This window comes from Pelecanus crispus, chromosome 2 (assembly GCF_030463565.1).
Source record: "Pelecanus crispus isolate bPelCri1 chromosome 2, bPelCri1.pri, whole genome shotgun sequence".
Classification (NCBI taxonomy): Eukaryota; Metazoa; Chordata; class Aves; order Pelecaniformes; family Pelecanidae; genus Pelecanus; species Pelecanus crispus.
Window position 1 is genome coordinate 137,221,375 of NC_134644.1, and position 24,803 is coordinate 137,246,177.

At 40.1% G+C, this 24,803-nt stretch overlaps 1 protein-coding gene across 1 annotated transcript in view; it reads left to right on the forward strand.

Annotated features, from left to right (window-relative positions):
* The window catches only part of PREX2 (phosphatidylinositol-3,4,5-trisphosphate dependent Rac exchange factor 2), a 201,243-nt gene that overhangs the window by 164,121 nt on the left and 12,319 nt on the right, over positions 1 to 24,803 (forward strand). The window contains exons 36-37 of the mRNA XM_075704766.1: positions 10,595 to 10,661; positions 12,705 to 12,895. Of these exons, the coding sequence (XP_075560881.1) occupies positions 10,595 to 10,661; positions 12,705 to 12,895 (258 nt within the window). The remainder of the gene's footprint in view (positions 1 to 10,594; positions 10,662 to 12,704; positions 12,896 to 24,803) is intronic.

Genomic DNA, 24,803 nt, shown 5'->3' on the forward strand with positions numbered 1-24,803 from the left:
TTGTCTTCACACTTCTGTGCTCACATTTCTGTGATCCACTGCTTGTGTGTTTATAAAAGTTTGAGAGTAGGGCTGTGATGTGCCTGCTGGGGTAGTAGGGCTGTTCCTTTGCAAGCATCCGCATGTAGGTATTTCTGTGCATAACTAAATCTAATTATGCTCCTCTTTTCTCTGTGTATTTTGCTTGTCTCACTTTACAGTCACATCCTCCTGTTTCCCACAGTTCCGTTTGCTTATGCTTACAGTAGAGACTGACAAAAGCTGGTTTGTCACTTTGTGAGTGGAGTAAGCCAGGAATCATAGAATCATTTAGGTTGGAAAAGACCCTTGAGATCATTGAGTCCAACCATTAACCTAACACTGCCAAGTCCACCACTAAACCATGTCCCTAAGCACCACATCAGCATGTCTTTTAACTACCTCCAGGGATGGGGATCAACCACTTCCCTGGGCAGCCTGTTCCAATGCTTGACAACCCTTGCGGTGAAGACATTTTTCCTATTATCCAATCTAAACCTCCCCTGGCGCAACTTGAGGACGTTTCCTCTTGTCCTATTGCTTGTTACTTGGGAGAAGAGACCGACACCCACCTGGCTACAACCTCCTTCCAGGTAGTTGTAGAGAGCGATAAGGTCTCCCCTCAGCCTCCTCTTCTCCAGGCTAAACAACCCCAGTTCCCTCAGCCGCTCCTCATAAGGCCTGTGCTCCAGACCCTTCACCAGATTTGTTGCCCTTCTCTGAACACGCTCCAGCACCTCCATGTCTTCCTTGCAGTGAGGGGCCCAAAACTGATCACAGTATTCAAAGTGCGGTGTACTCAGCAGTGCTGAGTACAAAGGAAGGGCTTACTGAGTTGCTTACACATGAAATATGAATTACCCATGGTAAGTTCAGAGCCACATGGTGTTCAAATTTTCTGTTCTGTACTTCAGTTTGCACACTAGTTGTGAAAGGCCAGAATATTACTATGTATGCTCTTTGAGAATTTAAAATCATGATACTGTCATGAAGGTTTTCTCTTGTTATAATTAAACCTCTAACTACTATTTACACTGTACATAGGATTGTATCACTGACGTAGATGTTAGGACACATCATTTAAGATCACTAGGTCTTAGTACGTGCTGCGAGGGTAATTATACTTGGTAATCTATCATTTATTGAGACTTGCCATTTAGTGGAAAGAAGGCATGAAACACTTTTAGATTTGTTTGCTGTGAAAGCATGTAGTTCTCTGCAATGGATACTTTGTACTGCAGAAGCCATTGAATTTTTATATGTATTTTTTTATATATATATAAAAAATGTATTTCCAAATGTGTGTGTATGCATATATATAATATACACGCTATACACTTGCTCATCTATATAGTTAACAACCACATGGCAGAACACACTTTTGTATTTCTTTAATAACAATTCTGTGTGTGCCTATATATGCAAATACACAGAGATATTACTTATCTATGTCATAAATACATACTTTGTAGTTTCAGCTGAAGAAAAGAGTAAGGGACACTAATCCTAACACTTCCTGACTCTGCACCTCTGTACTGATGTATCCTTTGCCATGTTGTTGACCCTGCTTATCTACATGATCTTGAATATCTTGTGACCGAGAGATTGAAAAGCAAGTAGAATTAAAATACGTTTCCATCCTTCTGTTGAAGACAGCATGTATTTATTTATATGTATGCCACAGTGATGAATAAAACGTAAAAGACTAAATTCTTCTCTAACATCAAAGCAAAACCTTTCTAGAGCAGAACCCCCAACATGCCTTTATTTAATGCCATAACCTAATTACCTGCTCTCCCCGCTCTCCCCCACTCCAGTCGCTTCTTTACTATCCTTGTATTTCGAAGAAAAGAGATGATCAACATCTAGGATAACCCTATGGGCTTCCTGGAAAAACAAACTGAGAGTAAGACTAGAGACTTGGCTTTGCTTGAATTGTTTGCCTGTACAAAGTTACTCAGGAATGCATGTCTATACAGGTTTCGAGCCTTCTTAGGGTTTGGTTTTCAGTATTTCAGATTTTCAGGATTTTACATGTCTGGGTCAATTTTGGAGGGTACCCTGTAAAATGCTTCACTAAGAAAACATCAACACTTCTGCATCTCCTTTGTACTCAAGTTCTGGGAAAACATCTTGAGAAAGCATTCGTCTTGTGATATATTTTTCTTTTTGAACCCTAAGGTGTTTCTTACCTCATTCCAGTGTAAGTTTTCCCTGAGATACTTGTCCCATTATTTTACATTGTTACATAGGGGATATTTTACAAAAGTGGAACACAGCAATAATCCCCTGTAGTTTTAATGCCTATTGGATTTTCTATTTTTTTTTAAAGAAGGGCTTTTCTGCTACAGCTTAGAGAAATTGTAAGGCTTTTAGAAGCAAAACCAGCATCGCATTTGCAGACAAAGAGCTATGATTTCATTCTTGCTCATTTCAAATGGATTAGAAAATATTGTCCAAATTGGGCACCATGCCAAGATTGCCATTAACTTTTCCCATAAAATATGATTAAGGACCTTAACAAGCATTTAGTAATTAAGTGAAGTGCTTTGGAAATTTATGTGCTGTCCGCAGTTTGTCATGTTCTGTAAAACACTGAAGACAGTTTTTATGAAAAGCAATAAAAATAAAGCACTTGAGAAACATCTGGGAGTGTTATCTGATTGGGGGCGGGGGGAATAGTTTCATTTGTAACAGGATATTTTGATATTTAAAATTAATGTTGTGTATAGTTGATTTTTGTTTGTTCTTTAGGTTAATGAATAATTGACTGAATTAATGGAGTAATTCCTATAATTGTATATCCCATTCTAGTGTCCGTGTTGCTTCATTTTGTACCCTGAGTTGATTATTTTCCATGTACTCCATTAATGTGTGTACTGTTCTATATTTGGTTTCTGGTTTCATTTAATGCAGCTGAATTTGCTGAAGTAACAGTTCTGTCCTGGTTTCGGCTGGGATAGAGTTAATTTTCTTCCTAGCAGCAGGCATAGTGCTGTGTTTTGGATTTAGTAGGAGAAGAATGTTGATAACATGCTGATGTTTTTAGTTGTTGCTGAGTACTGCTTATGCTAGTCAAGGACTTTTCAGCTTCCCATGCTCTGCCAGGCGCACAAGAAACTGGGAGGGGGCACAGCCAGGATAGTTGATCCAAACTGACCAAAGGGCTATTCCATACCATATGACGTCATGCTCAGTATATAAACTGGGGGGGGGGTTGGCCGGGGAGCAGCGATCGCTGCTCGGGAACTGTCTGGGTATCGGTCGGCGGGTGATGAGCAATTGCATTGTGCATCACTTGCTTCGTGTATCATTATTATTATTATCATTATTATACTGTTACTATTAGCATTACTATTTTACTTTATTTCAATTATTAAACTGTTCTTATCTCAACCCAGGAGTGTTTCTCACTCTTACTCCTCCAATTCTCTCCCCCATCCCATCGGGGTAGGAGGAGTGAGCGAGCGGGTGCGTGGTGCTTAGTTGCTGGCTGGGGCTAAACCACGACAGTCCTTTTTGGCGCCCAACGTGGGGCTTGAGATAACAACAGATTAATCAGAGTGTATTAAGGAGTCTGTTAACAGTTGCCGGTCACGATATTAGTTCTTCTGATCTGCACCATGTTCTTTTTTTTGCAGCACGCGTTAAAGCTTGCTGTCAGTTTGTGTAGTGTGCTATGCTCTGCAGTGATTCATGATCTTTTGCTTGGGAGGCTCCTTATCAAAACCCTGACCTTGAGCATTCTTTGGTATTTGGGTTTCATACAGAAGTCACTACTGTACTTCGGGTACTACCTCATAGAGAGAGTTAGCAATTATACTTCTTACTCTGAGAGGCTTGTTGTGGAGGAAATACAGAATGGCACCTTTGCTGCTTTCTTCTATGATGTTTCCTCCTTCATTACAACAACTTTCCTGTATCTTGAACACCCCTGGGCAGTTAAGATACTTCTATTGATAATTCTTGGGAATGTTGTTTCCGTTTTGATAAAGGTCGGTAAGCAGTTTAAAAATACCATCCAGAGATCTACCCCAAGGCTGGATAATTATGAGTGGCAAAAGCACCCCATTGTGACTGGCCCAGACGCTCCGTGCGTCCTTGGCATAGACTACTACCTCAGGAGAGGGTATTTCAAGGACCCAAAAGGGTACCGGTGGGCTTTTGGTATAGCTGCTTTGGAGACAGAGGAAATTAAACAGTTGTCCACCTTGCCCGGTCTCTCAGAGGACCCTTCGATTGTAGGGTTGCTGAAGGTTGAGGAACAACAGGTGCCGATTGCTACCACAACTGTGCACAGGCGGCAATATCGCACCAACCGAGACTCCCTGATTCCCATCCATAACCTGATTCGTCGACTGGAGAGCCAGGGAGTGATCAGCAAGACTCGCTCACCCTTTAACAGTCCCATATGGCCAGTGTGAAAGTCTAATGGGGAGTGGAGACTAACAGTGGACTATCGTGGCCTGAACGAAGTTACACTGCCGCTGAGTGCTGCCGTGCCAGACATGCTAGAACTTCAATATGAACTGGAGTCAAAGGCAGCCAAGTGGTATGCCACAATTGATATTGCTAATGCATTTTTCTCCATCCCTTTGGCAGCAGAGTGCAGGCCCCAGTTTGCTCTTACCTGGAGGGGTGTTCAGTACACCTGGAACCGACTGCCCCAGGGGTGGAAGCACAGCCCCACCATTTGCCATGGGCTGATCCAGACAGCACTGGAACAGGGTGAAGCTCCAGAACATCTGCAGTACATTGACGACATCATTGTGTGGGGCAACACAGCAGAAGACGTTTTTGAGAAGGGAAAGAAAATAGTCCAAATCCTTCTGAAGGCTGGTTTTGCCATAAAACAGAGTAAGGTCAAGGGGCCTGCACAGGAGATCCAGTTTTTAGGAATAAAATGGCAAGATGGACGTCGTCAGATCCCAATGGATGTGATCAACAAAATAACAGCTATGTCCCCACCAACTAGCAAAAAGGAAACACAAGCTTTCTTAGGCGTTGTGGGTTTTTGGAGAATGCATATTCCAAATTACAGCCAGATCGTAAGCCCTCTCTATCAAGTGACCCGGAAGAAGAATGAATTCAAATGGGGCCCTGAGCAACAACAAGCCTTTGAACAAATTAAACGTGAGATAGTTCATGCAGTAGCCCTTGGGCCAGTCCGGGCCGGGCAGGATATTAAAAATGTGCTCTACACTGCAGCCGGGGAGAATGGCCCTACCTGGAGCGTCTGGCAGAAAGCACCAGGGGAGACTCGAGGTCGACCCCTAGGGTTTTGGAGTCGGGGATACAGAGGATCCGAAGCCCGCTATACTCCAACTGAGAAGGAGATACTGGCAGCATATGAAGGGGTTCGAGCTGCTTCAGAAGTGGTTGGTACTGAAGCACAGCTCCTGCTGGCACCCCGACTGCCGGTGTTGGGCTGGATGTTCAAAGGGAGGGTCCCCTCTACACATCATGCAACTGATGCTACATGGAGTAAGTGGGTTGCATTGATCACACAACGGGCTCGAATAGGAAACCCCAGTCGCCCAGGAATCTTGGAAGTGATCATGGACTGGCCAGAAGGAAAAAACCTTAGAATATCACCAGAGGAGGAGGTGACACGTGCTGAAGAGGCCCCACTGTATAATAAATTGCCAGAAAATGAAAAGCAATATGCCCTGTTCACTGATGGGTCCTGTCGTCTTGTGGGAAAGCATCGGAGGTGGAAAGCTGCTGTATGGAGTCCTATACGACAAGTCGCAGAAACTGCTGAAGGAGAAGGGGAGTCGAGTCAGTTTGCAGAGGTGAAAGCCATCCAGCTGGCTTTAGATATTGCTGAAAGAGAAAAGTGGCCAGTCCTTTATCTCTATACTGACTCATGGATGGTGGCAAATGCCCTGTGGGGGTGGTTGCAGCAATGGAAGCAGAGCAACTGGCAGCGCAGAGGCAAACCAATCTGGGCTGCCGCATTGTGGCAAGATATTGCTGCCCGGGTAGAGAACCTGGTTGTAAAAGTTCGTCATGTAGATGCTCATGTACCTAAGAGTCGGGCCACTGAAGAACATCCAAACAACCAGCAAGTAGATCAGGCTGCTAAGATTGAAGTGGCTCAGGTGGATTTGGACTGGCAACATAAGGGTGAATTATTTATAGCTCGGTGGGCCCATGACGCCTCAGGCCATCAAGGAAGGGATGCAACGTATAAATGGGCTCGTGATCGAGGGGTGGACTTAACTATGGACAGTATTGCACAGGTTATTCATGAGTGTGAAACATGCGCTGCAATCAAGCAAGCCAAGCAGTTCAAGCCCCTTGGGTATAGTGAACGATGGCTGAAATATAAATATGGGGAGGCCTGGCAGATTGATTACATCACGCTCCCACAGACCCGCCAAGGCAAGCGCTACGTGCTCACCATGGTGGAAGCAACCACTGGATGGTTGGAAACATATCCCGTGCCCCATGCCACCGCCCGGAACACCATCCTGGGCCTTGAAAAGCAAGTCCTGTGGCGACATGGCACCCCAGAAAGAATTGAGTCAGACAACGGGACTCATTTCCGAAACAACCTCATAGACACCTGGGCCAAAGAGCACGGCATTGAGTGGGTGTATCACATCCCTTACCATGCACCAGCCTCCGGGAAAATTGAGCGATACAATGGATTGTTAAAGACTACCCTGAGAGCAATGGGTGGTGGGACGTTTAAACATTGGGATACGCATTTAGCAAAAGCCACCTGGTTAGTGAACACCAGGGGATCTGCCAATCGAGCTGGCCCTGCCCAATCAAAACTTTTACGTACTGTAGAAGGAGATAAAGTTCCTGTAGTGCACATGAAAAATATGCTGGGGAAGACAGTCTGGGTTACTTCCCCCTCTGGCAAAGGCAAACCCATTCGTGGGATTGCTTTTGCTCAAGGACCTGGGTGCACTTGGTGGGTGATGCGAAAGGATGGGGAAGCCCAATGTGTACCTCAAGGGAATTTGATTTTGGGTGAAAATAACCAATGAACTGAATTGTATAATATTAATTGCTTTATAATACTGTATGTTATCTCTTAACTGCATGTTAATATAATAATATAGTAGGTTAATATTAAGTATATAATACTATATATTATGATTGCTATATGCCACATCAATGGTATTGCAGTAAGAATTGCCCAGCTTAATGAAAATGAACTTTGATGAAACCATGTTGGAATGAGAACTGACTTCAGCATGCAACAGTCCAACACTGCACACCACCTCTCCTGCTCTGACAGACTGTGATGACAGATGGAACCCAAAGTCATGGGCTAAATGAACTCAATGGACATTTTAGAGGGATGGGCCATAGACGAAGGGAATGATATCTGTGTGTATATCAAGATAGGGAAAGCGGTGGTGATGAATTAGAACACATTGGAAAGGGGAGGGCCTGTGCATGACGTAGATGGTATAGAATAAGGGGTGGATACTGTCCTGGTTTCGGCTGGGATAGAGTTAATTTTCTTCCTAGCAGCAGGCATAGTGCTGTGTTTTGGATTTAGTAGGAGAAGAATGTTGATAACAGGCTGATGTTTGTAGTTGTTGCTGAGTACTGCTTATGCTAGTCAAGGACTTTTTCAGCTTCCCATGCTCTGCCAGGCGCACAAGAAACTGGGAGGGGGCACAGCCAGAATAGTTGATCCAAACTGACCAAAGGGCTATTCCATACCATATGACGTCATGCTCAGTATATAAACTGGGGGGGGGGTTGGCCGGGGGGCAGCGATCGCTGCTCGGGAACTGTCTGGGTATCGGTCGGCGGGTGATGAGCAATTGCATTGTGCATCACTTGCTTCGTGTATCATTATTATTATTATCATTATTATACTGTTACTATTAGCATTACTATTTTACTTTATTTCAATTATTAAACTGTTCTTATCTCAGCCCAGGAGTGTTTCTCACTCTTACTCCTCCAATTCTCTCCCCCATCCCATCGGGGTAGGGGGAGTGAGCGAGCGGCTGCGTGGTGCTTAGTTGCTGGCTGGGGCTAAACCACGACAAGTAACAGTTCAAAGAGAATGGGAGTGCTGAACAGACTCTGAATGAAGCAGATTTTCCTGTGGCATGGCAGGAAAAAACAGTATAGGCTTTCAGTCTGATAATGTTCAGTGGATGGCAAGGTGATGCTTTGTTTTTTAGCTTTGCTAACAAAGAAGAAGATTGGTCTGTTGCGGTTGAGGCAGCTTTTATGTGCTGTGGCCGCTCAAAGTGATTAATGAGTAATTTTCTCTGCAAACCTTTTTTCCTTCCAATAGTCTCCAGCTTCCTTTGACACAGAGTATATTCTGGATTGTGCAACAGGCTTAATGGAATAACAGAACTAGATTAGCTTTGCTGTGCCTTCTGAGGGGATTAATTCAAACCTTAAATTTGGGAGAAGATGCTTTTCAAAACTGCAAAGCTGTGGGAATCAAAATCTACTAGAATTAAAGGTGGCTAGATTTTTTTTTTATCAGCTCAGTTAGTCCAGCTTATTGAAGAATAAAAGGCTATTCAAATCTGCAGTCTGCACCCCTGCCCTGCAAGTGTGTAACCATGTGAATAACTTCACTCATGGATAACACCATAAAAAGCGGGGAGAGGGGTTGTTATCCATATATGTTATATGAACTGATGTTTTCGTGACTGGAGGATCCAGGTGACCCTGTCATTTGAGAGCTGGGATGTGAGGATGCATTCTTTTCACTGTTTGTTTTCATATTTATTGCAATTGAAACTGGGCTACCACACTTAATAGTTCCAGCCTGAGTCGTGGCTCAGCTGTGAGCTTTAGTCAAGTGTGCTCCTTGTGCACAGGCATCAGAGCTGGATCGTAGTGATACCTTGAGGTGTCCACTGGAGAATTTAGTTTTGTCCTATATGTTCCACAGTCCAGTGGTGTTTTTCTTGTTTTGTTTTATTTTAACCTTGGTCAGAGCTGCTGCAGTGGTAGCCATTGCCTGGTTCTCACTGGATGCCTCATCCAGCCAGGGAAGCCTACTAGGTGTTCCTATTTCCAGCCGCCCCAGCAGGTTTTAGGAGCTTTTCAACCAGCACAATGAGATTTGTGATCATAGAATCACAGGATGGTTTGGGTTGGAAGGGATCTTTAAAGAGAGAGAGTGGTCAAGCATTGGAACAGGCTGCCCAGAGAGGTGGTGGAGTCACCATCCCTGGAAGTGTTCAAAAAACGGGTAGATGTGGCACTTGGGGACATGGTTTAGTCTAGTCTACCCTTGATTGGTTTAGTGTGGACTTGGTAATGTTAGGTTAATGGTTGGACTGGATGATCTTAAAGGTCTTTTCCAACCTAAACGATTCTATGATTCTATAAGATCATCTAATCCAACCCCCCTGCCATGTGCAGGGACAATGTTGTTTTTTTTTTTTTCTTAAGTGATGCTGCAGAGGCAGAGAAACTGTGATCTTATCACAGATATGTGAAAGGATGTTTTGTCTGCCTATGAGATGTTTAATGATAGTTCATTTGTGGTGAGCAGTTAATTTGCTTATAAGGTAGTAAGAAAAAAAAATTCCTCTAGGGTTCCTGAGTTGAAGGAGACAGGAGAAGAGCTCTGTGCTTCCCGTGTGCTCTTTGCTAACACCTTTCTAGTGTTGAATAAGAGAAGTTTTCCTCTTTTAGGAGAGAAGGGTAGCATGGAAGTCCTCTGTACAAAATACTGGCCTCCTTTGTGCCAGACAGAAATTAGTAAACCTTTATCTTTTAAGCCAGCGTGTGTTGCATTTGTATATATTATATAAACTTTTTATGGTGCTATTCATTGATAAGTGAAAGGATATAGAAGGAGCTGGGAGAATGCGGGTTGATGAGCTTTGGTACATGAGAGAGAAACCTCGTACAGTAAGCATGCTTTCTCTATCACATTTGTGTTCTGCAGGTAAATGACAGTTTTCTTTGGCTTTTCCTTTCATGCACTAATACATTTTCAAAGAAGTGTGCAGAAATTGTAAAGAAAGGCAGTTTGTTTTTATTTACACACACATGCATGAATGCACACATTGCAAATGTCATTTTGCTTATATGATGTCTATTTGCCCCTTTTAGGTTTTTGCTTTTTTGTTTCTTTGTATATTGTGAGCTTGTGTATGTTTTCCTCTGTCAGTACTGTGTTTCATGTTTGGGATTCTGTTCTGATATTGTTGCAGTTACATACAGCTAATATAAAAAACCCTTGTAGCACATGAGGCTCAGGCACTGTTTACATGCCGAGTTTCCCAAAGTCACTATTAAAATCTAGACAGTTGCCACAAACCTTTGGTGAAATCATTTTGCGATCCAGTTTTTCTACTAATTAGAGATTAAATTTTGCACTGTATTTTCACAGGGCAGAGAGAGTTTGTCTCCAGAACAAGAAAAACATTTCTTATTGCTTTAAAAGAAAGAGTGGTAGTGCCTGTTTACCCATGTATTACTCCTATGATCCTCTCTTATTGTGAAATTAAAAAAAAAAAATCCAACCTTAGGACACCGTCTGATAGTCACCTACATACATTTTGTTCAGGAGTTTAAACAATTAACAGGTTTTGCCTTATTCTGTTTGTTCTCCCAGGGCATTCTACCTGGACAAGTCGAACTTGCCTCCAAATTCAACATCTAAAGCGGCTTATATAGATAAGGTAAATAAAAATGCTAAGTGCGTAATTAACTTTGCATGTTGCACACTGTTATTGTAATCCTTTCCTGAGGTTTTCTTAATTCCATGGAAAAACTGAATTATTTAAAGCTGGGAGGGGGGAGCAGGGAAAGAAGGAGCTCTCTTGCAGCATTTTGTCCCACCTGTGGTTTTAGGGGTATGTGGTGCCATGTGGTTCTGTATCAAAAGGTGTGGCTGCAGGGCATCAGTGGGTCTGAGAAGGGGAACCATGGCTTTCCTTTTTCACTGTGCTTTCAGAGCAATGCAATTGCTCCAGGAGCATGTGGAGGGAGAGCAGGTGCAGGCAGAAATTCTTTGTTCTGAAAATTAGAAGGGCTGTTCCAAAGTAAATACTCCTTCAGTGTCCTGCTCAGAAAGCTTCCTTCTGAACCTCCTCATTTAGGCTTTCTTCAAATGCCTTCATTTGTCTTTAAACCTCTGTGACTGAGAGATCCCAGGGGCTATGACAATTAATTTAACGCTCTCTCCTGTTGTTGGAGAGTTAATGCCCATATTGCAGCCAAGTAAGGGAAAAAAGAAGTTCCTAGGGTCTTGCCTACACTGACTTCAAAAGTGATTGAGCTACTGTGGCTTGAGAAGTACAGTGATCATCAGCTGAGCCCTATGACAGATGGAAACTTTATGTTGATATCATCCACCATGGGTGTTAACAGACTGATAGGTCCTGTTTCTTGGATCTGTGCTGGACCGCATGGGAGGGGAGGAGGACATGTGCCTGTGCCTCTCCTTCCCTGGTGAGTCAGCAACTTAACTTTTAAGCAGTCATAGGTGCGGCAGGAGACATTTAGCTGTATGTGGAGTGCTTGTTACCCCTAAACCTGTTCCCTGTCTATTTCAGTGGAACGTTCAAGGGCAAGATAAAAGCATCTTGTAATCCAGATCTGACCAAGGGATGCTAGGTTAAGCTAATGCCTTTATTTTGCAATTGGAGCAAGCTAAGAGTGAGTGCATGATCCCAGTTTGTGGCTGTGACTTTTGATCTGTTCCCCAGAGCTCTGCATTAGTAAATGGCACCAGTTAAAATTAATTGAAATGGATGCAAGTAAAGTAATAGGACCTAAACCAAGTTAAATCTATTTGTGCCCAAGTTCAAATATGCTGATTTACTTGACGTCTTTCCAATGAAGTAACCTTCATATAAGAGCAAGTGATGCTGCCGTTTCCCTAATTAGTTAAAACTGTCTTTAGGGAATTAATCTGTCTTTCAAAATACTCATTTTTTGAGTAACAGGGGGGTTTGTTGTAATCTTTAAGTGTTTCTGGAATAAAGAGAATGGGGAATTTGGAATTATGAGGTCTACAAAACTGTCTTGTGAACTTCTCCTTTGCACAAAGCACCATGAGATAGTGCTTTTCATTGCTAGACAGCTCTTGAAGGTTCCTCTTCTGAGAGCAGCCTTCCACTTGAAGCTGCCTTCTTTACTAGGTGGATTATTTTTTTCCGTATGGTAATACTGAGGTTATTTTAAGTCCTGCTACAAAGTTAACTGTTCTTGTTTCGTAGTATGTTTTTGTCACTTCTGTTCATTTTTATTTTTACATGTTGTTAGTCAGAATTAGGAACTAGACATTTATATAAATAAAGGGCGGTGTTGCCTTAATTATAAGATGATTTTCTCAGCGAGTCAATTAACCAGTCTTGGCATCCCTCCTGTATGTGCATACAGTTGTAGGTTGCCTCTTCGTGGCTTCCCTTCTTCGGCAATACCATTAATGGAAAGGGCACTGATGGGTCTATTTGGTTTATTGAAGTGAGAAACACTTCTGTAGGCAGGACTGGGAATGAAAGAGCCAGTAACGGTAGGAATTTAAAAGTTTGAAAAAGTTGTCATAGGTCATGTAACAGAAGGCTGTGTGCTCTGTATGTATGTTATGGAATTTGGCTTCGGCTTTCTCAGCCAGCCCTGCCGTTCCATTTGCATCTGTGATGACCTACTCTAAAAGAGCATTTTGTGTGCGCTCCATAGCAGATATTTAAATCTATCTCTCTCTTCCTCTCTTGCAGCTGATGAGGCCTCTCAATTGCTTGGATGAGCTTTACCGACTGATAGGGTCCTTTATCCGATCCAAGCGCACCGCTGCCTGTGCGTACACTGCGTGCAGCGCTTCTGGAGTTGGATTGCTTTCAGTGTCTTCCGAACTCTGTAGCAGGCTTGGAGCTTGTCACATCATTATGTGCAACAGTGGAGTTCACCGGTATGACAATTTCTTTTCCTTCCTTTGTTTCCGTTGGTCATTCAGTCATTGCAGGTTGGAGACTGCTGCTTTTTATTTATAGAGAGGTCTTACTCTAAATATCTAATATCCTAGACTAAATATCTAACACACTTGAAAGGTTTGTGGTGAAATTCTAGAATTGTATTTGCAGTGATTGACAGAAATGAGCAGTACAATTTTGTTTTGTGCAGTTCTAATGGGTTGCTCCTTATTCAAGTCAGTAAAAGGCAGAAATCTTAATTGCTAAAGCAGAAAAAGGAAGGTTTCCTAGGTGAATAACACATACTATATTAAACTCTTAATACAGGCAAAAAATGCTGACCTTACAAAGTATTTACTTTGTATGCTAGGGGGAATCTTAGTAGAGCTTGTTTCAAGGAAAAAAATGAAACGGAAGAGATGCATTTTTGCAGGCGTACCTTATGATAACTAGAAGTTCTGCCTGTAGAACAGTTGGTGTGATAAGTACAATATCAAAAAATGAACTGAGCTATAATCAACTGATCTTTGTCATCAATGCTAAGAGATTTTAATAGACAAATATATATATGATAATAATGTCATTATAGAGCTCTCTAGTACTTAATGATACTCATCAAAGGCAGCAATATGTTCATGTTCCAGCTGGGCAGATTACAATTTTTTTGTACATTGTACCAAAAAAGCAAAGACTACAATTGGAGAGAGGAAACTAAAACCCAACAAACAAAAACCCAAACATAACCAAGAATCAGATGCTAAACATCTTCTCTTTTTATAAGAATTCCTAACTGTAGATTACAGGTAGCAATATGTTAAAAATACACTCCTTTGTTTCTGATCTGTGCAAAGCCTTATTTTAGCAGACTTCGTTGCCAGTACATTGTGTTAGAATGAGCATTACTTTCTCCTCATTTCAAGTAATCTTCGTTGTTTCAAAGAGCTTTGAGGAGAGGGAAAAAAAAAAGCAACATAGCTGCAGTGCAAACTATCAGGCATGAAAAGCAGGAAAAGCTCCATATATAGCCAACACAATTAAGTTGTATAAAAACAGTGCTTGCCATTTCTTTTAACAGAGTTTGCAACAGACTGTTTGTATTACTCTCTATCACTGATACAAGTGTATATAGCATGCTGTATACTGTACTTGATTTTAGGCAATAACAGAAAAAGGCTGTATTATTTAACACTAGTCACTATATCAGATGAAGATGGAAATACTATATAGCATGGACTGACATGAAGTTGTCATTTCAGAAGACCATGAAGCTGTACAGCTTTTCTCTGGCTCTTTATCTTGGTTTCAGTTTCATGTCTTATGTGATCAGAAAAGACTTTGGGCTTAATTCTGCCCAAATTTTTTTATAAAGCTGAAAAAGACTACCACTGGGTTTCATTATGATTTCATGGATTAAGTTCTGAATTTGTCAGTATATTTGTGCCAAAAAATTCTTATAGTTTAAGAATAAACTATTACCCCACAGTGTGTGGGTCACAAATTATTCAGAATAATTTGGTGACTGAATAAGAGGTGATATGCTTGATTCGGAACGTGAGCTGTTCTTAGATGAAAATAAATTATTCATCAAATTTCTGTTCAGAAGTAGGGCTAATTCAAAGGTGTAAACTATTAAATGTCTATTTAATTATATTAAAAAACCAGAAAACATTAGAAAACCAACATAGTGGATTTCAAGGCTATACTATGAGCAACAGGAATGGGCTATAAATGTGTTATGTATGGGTTTCCATCAGATGTTAAAGGAGTCAAGATCACCTGTTTACATAAAGTAAAGGTGGAAAACACTTTTCTCTAAAGCATGACTAGTTCTGATTTACAGTGAGTCCATTTGAGCTTTTCTACAAGATACTGTTATTTCACTTGTGCATTAATACTGCCTTTGTGGCTACCATCTGTTCTGAGAAAGAAACATCAACTCTTGGCATTATCAGAGACATTTTAAGATAGGCCCTCCAGGAAAAAGGAATCCATTACTTGAGATTTTATAGGTACTCATAGAGTTTTTGCCCTGAATTTCCAAAAGTTCAGAAGGATACTCATGTATTTAGAGACTAGAAGGGATTCTTGTGCTATTATTTTTTGAAGTGGTAAAAGTTGAGGAAGTTTTTTAACAACAGTTTCCTGAAGTTACTGCTGTGCATACAAACTAGATGGATGAAGAAGTTTTTCCTTAAAATTTGAAGTCATATAAAGTCACTTCATGTGCTGTTTTCTCTTTCTGGCCTCCCTAGGCCACATTTCTGCAGTCCAGCACTAAGTAGGCTCTGCTTTTTGACATTCTGAAATTGCCTTTGCCCAGACAGAAAGCTTGTTTTGCCTCCAGCTAGTAGGCTTCCTGGGTGAATTTTGTTCCCAACATTTCTACTACTAAATTCTGCTGTGTTTTTGTGAACCTGCTCCCATTGCTGCTCTGCAGAATAAAGCTGTCTTGCAGCACCATGAAATCCTGCGAGGAGGACAGAAGAGCAAAGAATAAAATGCTGGATGTGATCAAGTCCCATAGACATAGATGATGTCGCTTGTTGCCTGCAATCTTCAAGACTTAATTCTTCTGTTTATTGGAATATTGTTTAATCAGGGCAGATAATCTTGAAAAACAATGCTCTTTAAGTTGTAAGTTAGTTCTTTAGAGTTCAAGCTACTGATTTTCAATGAGAGAGGATATTTAACTCTGGTTGTACTCAGCAGAGTATCTGGCCTTCTGTGTTCTTAGAAACTAAATGCTGTGAAGTGCTTGATGGTGATCAGTTGCAGAAATCCACATTTTGTAGGCCCAGACCAAGGACTCACAACTGTTTTTTAACACGATGCTACAGATATTAAATGAGTTGAAAAGTGGTATTACCTACAGATGCTGCTAGGCAAGAAAAAAGGGGAAAGATGTGAATTGTCCTTGAAAGTTAAACTTTGAAAGTATATTCTTCACTTATCAGTCTTGCCATCTTAAAAATGAAGAATAATCAACTCAAAGCAAGGTTCCTGTATGCTTTCATTTAAAGCCACCTCATTTTAGCCTAATTTCTATGATTGGTCTTTAATGGAAGAGAATGTCTGAGAGTCTGTGGAAGAGTGCAGGGTGCTCTGCTGGTCAGCATCTTTGTTTTGTTCATGGGGAGTGGGAATGGGGCCAGCCATTATCTGTCATAATTTAGATATATTTAATAGACTTTAAACAAAGTATATATGAACCTTCCCCCACTCAATTTATCTGTCTCTTGCTGAACTGACTGGAGAGCCCTTTCTGTGTTTTCTCAACTTAGGTGTCATGGATTGACAGAGGGCCGGGGTCGGGGGGGGTCTGCCAACCCTCCTTCTTACCAGAAGCAAATTCAGATAGCTTGGGAGGGAGGTGCTGGGTGGCAGTCCAATGCAGAAGAGGCCAAGAACTATGAAACAGCAGCTTTGTCTGCTTTGACAGTGATTGCTGATCTCTGGATCAGCAGTGTCTTGGTTTCTGACTTCTCTGTGATCCATATTAAATTGCTTTTTACACTGCGCTAGGCTAAAACAGCTTGACAGAGTTCATATTTTCATCCCTATATCCAAGATAATGCTGGGGATTTTGAATTGCTGGTGATTGCTTTGCTTTGATTTTTATTATGACAATATGTTTACCAATTTACATTAGAGCCTGAAATCCTATATCTATTTCAGACAGCAGTTCTTTTCAAATATATTTTGATCATAAGAAAAACAAGGATGGGGAAAAATAAGTCCCTTTAACCTTCACTGTCCTAAGTGACATGTGAATACTACAAACTCCCCTTGGATTATCATAAGTGAGCATGCCTTGTTGGTCAATGTCAGGAACAGAGCTCTAAATTAGTCCAAGAAATCAATAGTTTGCATTTCTATTTTTCTCTGTTTATCATCCATAATTATATTTCTGCCTGCCAATCAGCTGTCACCCAGTAAACAATGCTCTGCTTTCTTTACGTGTATTCATTCTGTTTGAAGTAGTAATTACTCTGTACAAATGTAGGTGATGAAAGGCACTTACAAATTTTATTGAATCATGATGCGAGCTCCTGCTTGAGGAAGAAGAGCGAGACTGCACTGCACAGACATGCCCTAGCCTCTTTCCATGCCAAAATGAAATTAGGTGCAGCAGCTGCAGAAGTCTATTCAGGGACCATAGGCCTTATAGGCTCAAAGGAATCATTTGAAGCATCCAAATGAAACAAATCCCAAGTTTATTTAAAATTTTGCATTCCTGGAGGACTGAGAGAAAAGAAATCTTTTATCATCTTGATGAACCCCAGAAAAATCACTGTCTTATTTTCTTTTCTGAATTTTAATTTCCCCTCCAGAAAGTCTCTCCTTAGTGTTACCATCCTTCAAGCAGTGGGATTCTGGCTGGCAGACACTCGGCTGACTGATGAGGCAGGTTTTGCCAGGGGTTGATTATGCTGTCTCCTCTAGCTGGCACAGCTCCTGCAATCCAGCTAAACCTGCTTCATCTTCCACATGGTGAAGCAGAGTAACACCATAAGCTGTCCATCATGGCCAGCTGCCTTTCTGTGAATCAAATGAACAAGGTGAAAAATAGGTACTCTGAATTTATATTTTAGACATTCTATCATAAGAATTCCTCCTTTTGGATTATTTTAGGAATTTTTCTGTAGGAATTTAGTTCTGAGCTCAGTGACTGTGTGCTACAAAAAAAAAAAAAAAAAAAAAGGTCTCCTTGAAGTTTTGCAGCTGTATTTAGGCTCACTATTAGCTCCACAGTAAGAAGGCTTTCTGGGATCGATGGGACTGCTTTCAGGATGCAGGTCAGCACAGGCTGAAAACCTAATCCTTGCTCCTCTCCAGCCTTCTGGTCTAAACTGTGCTTTTAGTCCTGCTACCTTCCCATTTAGTCAAGATTTCCTTACTTTTTTTAAATGACAGTTTTGTTATGTCTGTCTACCATTAGTGTATTTTTGTGATACTTTACCTACTGAGGCATAAACAAACTTTTGTTTCCATAAAATAATTTAGGATAGTAGAGTGTTTCATTCTGCATTGGTTACTATTTGAAAACAGTTACATAATTGTTAATTATGTGAAAACTTGTCTTAAGATGATGTAAACAAGACATTTAGCACAAATAGGCTGTTTTACAGTAATGACCATTTTATTTTGATCTATATTTGCCTTTCATAGGCAATCTGATCCATTTTTGCTTTGTTATCTCTAATATGTATGTGAAGGACTATAGTCTTAGAGTTCTCTTGCATGTTTTAAATTCTGAGACACTATTTTGTTTACAATGCAATCTGAAAATGCCGAGAAGAGTATAAAATGCAGAGACAGATAAGATGGATCTAAGTTGTTACTAGTATGGATTTCAAGGTGTTTTTTTTTCTATTTGGATTGCTTTTAACATTATGGACATTTAGTAGCGGGGTTGACACGCAACTCAATCACCTTGCTCTGTAGAATCATCCTCTCACGCTTCATTTCCTGCAGTATTGCCTTATCTACAGTCCAGGTCTTTGGGAGAATCTGATTCTTCCTTACAAAAACTGCTACGTTACAACAAAAATAGAACAGATCATCTTGAACAATCTAAAATTAAAAACTTACTGAAATCTTCTTTAATTTTTGAGTTGGAAGAGAGTTAACTGAATAACCTGAACTATTACAAGACAGGAAGTAAAATTCCAATTTTCCAGCAGATTTACTTGCCTGCTTACATGGGAAGAAGCCTTTAATGTGTGCCTTTCTGCACAGAACAAGTCATAATGGCCAAAGCTGGGTTTTCAGTTGACTTTAGATTTTTTTCTTTGTTTTTGTGAGTATGACTGAGAATGAGCAAACAAAAGGCATGGGATACTTTGAATCTTTTGGAAATGCTGTTCTTTCATCAAACAGAGAATATTTTATGGTTGAAGTGCCTCCTTGCGACATTTCCAGCTGATTAAAGGTGGCAAGATCTTACAGGAAGAATATTTGTGAAAAGATGCTCTGTGCAGTTTTTTAACAATGACAGAAGCTGTACGGTGAAGAGAAGTGCTTTTTTTTTTTTTCATTATTCTTTGAAAAGCTCTCTGTTTTATAAAAGATAGAATAGTCACATTTTATTTCTGGAAGTAGATTGGATGATAGTAATCTTCCAGATAAGCTACAGGAAAATATCATCATTACCTACTGCATGTTTCATGCCTCAGGATTAAAAATTACTAATATTGAATCTAATAAACCTGATTAAAACTATGTTTATAAAAAAAGAAGTCATTAATCAAGGTTAGGTCTGAAATATGACTGATTATACTTACCTCCCAAGACTGATTCTCTAGCTTGGTAAGTTCATGCCATCTACTTCAACAAGCCAGAAATCTGTTGGTAGCTTGTGATTAAAAATACCTGGTAGAGCTGGGTTTGATTATCCTGTTGTGGGATGGTGGATGTATGCCTGATATAGGAGTTGGGATTATTTATTTGGAGGTTTGCGCAACTACGTAATCCCAGTGATGCCTCTTGCGAAGGAAACCTGTGCATGCTGATGCTTAATGGGTAAAAGGCAGAAGTCCCTTTAACCATGGACTATCCATTTCTGTGTGGTGTTGTAATATCTTCCACAGATAGTCACTTTTCAAAGCATTGTTTACGATTACTGAACCATCATAATGGAACAAATATATTTTACATGCAGAGTAACAGCTTGCTATATGTTGGCAAAAATAACAGAAGTTTTGGACTAACCTTCAGTGGATGGATTCAGGCCAGAGCTGATTCTAAAGTAGTGGTCTTTCCACACCGGGAACATCTCAGCTTCACAAAGGTTCATAAAGGGACTGAACCTAAGTCCTGAACTCCAGTAGAGTTTTACTGTAATTGTAAAATACAATATTATAGTTTAACGTACCAACTTCTTGCTCATTTTCTCTCTAATACCCGTTGGCTGGTTCCACTTCCCTCTCCCTGCGAGATGAAATTCTGTTTAGCAACATTTCCGTATGCGGGCACAGAGAACGCAAACTTCAATTTTACTTGGATGGAGGCTTTCCCACAATGAGAACAGCTTAGAAATTATGGGAGGGTCTTGAGTGAGGCCTGTCTATGCTTTTTATGCTTATTTCTTAGAGTCCTGAACAATGTTTTCCCTCCTTTTTAAGTTTATCATGGCCTATTTTCTTCTTTGGGTTACTCATCAGAATCAATACATATTTACCCAGCCATCACTAGTAATTATAGAGAAATACCCCAAAAATTTTTATCCCAAAGCGACTTACTTTAGTACTAGGTTTTTAATTGCTGCATACGCTGGCACAAATAATAGCTGTTCTATAAGCATTAATTTAAATGACAGCAGAAACAAATGAATACTTAATAGTGTAATTGGTTTAAAAGGTGGTCAAATGTAGGTATGATTAGCTTATGATATATGAAAAAAAGGAATTAAAATAATAACAATGGCATTAAATTACATGTTGAGTAGAAGCTTTAGATTTCAATTAGACTAAGCATACGTGCATCCTTTTCATATTTTTTTTCCTATTCACATAGCCATAATTCATTTTGACATCTCTGACTGCGGTAACTACTAAACCAATTTGTTTCACCTCATCTTTTCTGTTCAGGGCATTTTTTTTAGGGATATTGTGATGCATCTTTGGATGTAGGATGGCTGGAATCCTAATTGAAACCTGAGAATGAATTGAATGATTTAGATTCTTTTTACTCTGGTAACATAGCTATACAGTTTGCTGAGTGGCAGCTCTGTAGGTAGTGTATATGAACGCAAATTATTTTTCCTTTCAGGTGACATTAAACAAGCTGTCATGAAATAATCCATTTTTTAGAAATTTTGAATCTGTTTTCCTCTCCATTTCCAACTCAATTTTTCAGTGTAAATGTATGTCTATCCAGTCGATTTGCTGCCCTTTAGTAAAAACCACCTCCAGTCAGAAACAAATGGACTATTGGTGATAGAAAATTATTTAACCTCTTTTGTTCAGGATGTTCTGATCCAGAAGATGTTTGAAAGCTTGTGTTTAATCTTCACATCAATACTGCCATGACTGATAGGAGACTGGGGATAGCAGGCAGGGGCTGGGAGCAGCTGCAGCCCCTTCTGTTTCTTGGAAACCAAATGGGTGAAATGAGGAATTCTCAGCCCAGTTGCGGTGGGAAAGCCAAATGTCTGTGCTGCCTTGCTGCTGTAATCTGTCAAGGCAGGGAATTTGTGATTCTAACCGACATAAATTCTGAGATGATGAATGTGGGTCTTTTGTTTTTCTGGCATAAAAGAAGGGACGAGAGGAAAAGAGAAGGAGTGAGAACAGATTTTGATTTGTTTACACTGTAAAATATATGGATTTGGGAATTATGCTTCCCATAACAGAATGTTATGAGAGCATTGAAGGAGTTTTTCCCCCTAATATTTTCCTTGTTTGGTTTGTCTGGGCTGATTGCATCCAAATGACCAGATACTTCCAGTGGTCAGAACTGCTTCCAAATTGCTTTGTAAACTTTAATACCATCTGCTTATCAGCTCTCAAAATGCAGAAGAAGGGTGGATTATTACATATTGCACATATTTACTGACAATCCTTGATACTGAACCTTGCTCAGACCACCAGAACAGTCTTACCATATGAGGAATTCCCAGCTTTCATATTGTTTCATAAAATTGTACAAGTTGTATTGCTTTAAATTTGCATTCGGTTGATCTCTCTGTGCTTCGCAGTCCTATTGCTGAGGTACTTGCAGTTACAACTTTTCCATGTTGCCATCTGATGTTTTATGTGTGCACTTGTTTCTTTCACAGCTGATTTCCAGGGTAGTTTGATTTGTGATAACGAGCATGTAGTAATTCAAAAACTGTATTTGAAGAGCTGGAAGAAAGCACCAGCATGTAAATACAGGTTTACTAGTGAGTCAGTTCAGCATAGCACTGTGGAAGGTTTATACGATCAGTTTTATTAGACGAAGCCATCTTATTGATTTGGTATTCAAAATGAAGCTATGTGAGTGTTGGGGTTTTTTTTATATTTAGAAAATAGTAACCTTATTTGATAATTACGTGACAAATGTAAACACAAGAAAATAGAATAGAATAAAATATTTCAGTTGGAAGGGCCCTACAACAATAATGTAGTCCAACTGCCTGACCACTTCAGGGCTGACCAAAAGTTAAAGCATGTTACTAAGGGCATTGTCCAAATGCCTCAAACGCTGACAGGCTTGGGGCATCGACCACCTCTCTAGGAAGCCTGTTCCAGTGTTTGACCCCCCTCTTGGCAAAGAAATGTTTACTAATGTCAAATCTAAAAAAAATTTAGCAATATTAAATTGCATTTCTAATGGTATATTATATTGAAATGAAACCATGCCACTGATCCTGTTTTAACATTTTTTAACATACTTGAATGAGTAAGAACGTTTTTTAAAAGAAACAGTAGATGTATCTAACCAGCATTACTGTAGGGCAACCTCAAATGTAAAATGTTTTGTTAAAGAGATGTGATAATAGTTAACATTATCACTGCTGTCATCTTAGAATCATAGAATCGTTTAGGTTGGAAAAGACCTTTAAGATCATCCAGTCCAACCATTAAATGAATCCATAAATGAAACCATAAATCTTGAATGTCTTCACTACTGATTTCCTAGGATATGTTAAAAATATTATCTTTAGAATTACTATATTTTTGCTTTGAGGTGAGATCTGTTTATATGTTTAGTCTGTTTATATTTTTCAGGACTGTACCGTAGTTGTTGCCTACTTCCATAGTAGCCTCTTAAAAAATTGTTCATTATGCTATTTTACTCTTTGTGTTTCCCACTCTGGTTATGTCTTTATCTACACACTTGGCAATATTATTTCTGAATCACGGTTGGCATTGTCAAAATGTGGATGGCTCATAATGTCCATTGTCACCAGCCATTTCATCAGGTTTTGGATAGGGAGCAATTTGGCAGTCTTTTCCAATCACAAGGTAGTGTTTGCACCTAATTCTTCAAGCTGACCTTCATGTAGGAGGTTCTTTTGTTAGTTTTGATTCACGCATGCAAAATAAGATTTTTCTGTTCTTTCAGTATTTTGGGTTCCAGGAAGATGGGATTTACGGGAAAGTTGGCTCAGTAACTGGTTGGTTGAAAGCTGTACTTTGAGCCCATTAACCTCTATTACACCTACAGAGAGACTTTTTGCCCTTTTTCTCTGGCTTACATTACACCTGTCAAATTAGATTTCAGATACTTTTGCTTTTTCCTGTTGTCAATGGGACAAAGCTTCCTTTGCAGTCTGTTCTTGAAGGTTAGTTGTTTAGATTTTGGTGCTGGCAAATATTATGAGCATGTACTTTATTTGTGCAGTATTTCACCTTTCAAAGACAAGATGAAAACACAGTGTTTAGAATTTCTAGTCTAATATTTAACTATTCTGCACCTTAATCAAACATGAAACATAAAAGATCAATAGATTTTTGCTTCAAGTTAACTCTGAGGTCAGTGTATACAAGAAACTGGGGAATAAAAATTATTCCATTACCAAGGAAAATCACTTAGCTTATAAATTTTTAATGAAAGGCCATTAATAAAGCTACAGATCAAATTTAATATCTTCTACACTCAGTACTGTGAAACTTTTTACAGTCCATAAATTTACTTAAGCTGTATTTAAAACATGTCAGGGTTTTTTTTCAGTGAGAAAATAAGCGCAGACACATTTTTCCACCTACAGATCTTCTGCTCAACAAGATGAGTGAGTGAAACATATTGTCTGTTCTGTGTGCATAATATAAGCTATGCAGAATCTTTTGGTCAGGACTTTGCCAAAAGTCTACTCAAAAGTATGTTTTAACTATGTGTCTTAGTTTTATTATTTGAATTTGAAATATGCAGCTTTTGTCAGGTTCTGCTGAGGTAGGATCATTTTCTGTACACCTCATCTTTCTGGTTGAAGAGATTTGATTATTGCAGTACTTTGGTTGTGAACAGAAAAATCGTCAAGCAGCTTAGTGGTGCAGAATGCAGCCACTGTCACCTCTTGGATGATAGCAGCCCTCAGACGTGTTGGGCTTTTCAAAAAGTACCCGTTTCTACTCAGTTTTGTTGCCTTTATCTGTGAGTCTTCTACAGCTTTGGCCTTGATTGTATGAGAAACCATCTATCTGTCTTGGTCCTCACCATGACAACTGAAATAGGATGGCATGTCCAGAATGACTTTCCCTACTACTTCTTGTCTGGTGTGATGACAGGTTGTCCTACAGAAAGATCTTTAGCTCTGAAACTTTCCTGGTTGCTCTGACAAAGCAATTATCATAGAATCATAGAATGGTTTGGGTTGGAAGGGACCTTTAGAGGTCATCCAGCCCAACCCCCCTGCAGTGAGCAGGGACAGCTTTAACCAGAAGAGGTTGCTCAGAGCCCCATCCAACCTGACCTTGAAGGTTTCTAGGGATGGGGCACCTACCACCTCTCTGGGCAACCTGTTCCAGTACTTCACCACCCTCATTGTAAAAAATTTCTTCCTTATATCCAGCCTAAATCTACCCTGCTTTAGTTTAAAACCATTACTCCTTGTTCTGTCACAACAGGCCTTGCTAAAAGATTCTCCCCATCCTTCCTATAGGCCCCTTTTAAGTAGAATCATAGAATCACAGAATCACAGAATCACAGAATGCTTTGGGTTGAAAAGGACCTTTAGAGACCCAAAGCATTCTATGATTCTATGATTCTATGATCTAGCCCAACCCCCCTGCAGTGAGCAGGGACAGCTTTAACCAGATCAGGTTGCTCAGAGCCCCATCCAACCTGACCTTGAATGTTGCCAGGGATGGGGCCTCTACCACCTCTCTGGGCAACCTGTTCCAGTGCTTGACCACCCTCATTGTAAAAAACTTCTTTCTAATGTCTAGTCTAAATCTATTCTTCTTTAGTTTAAATCCGTTT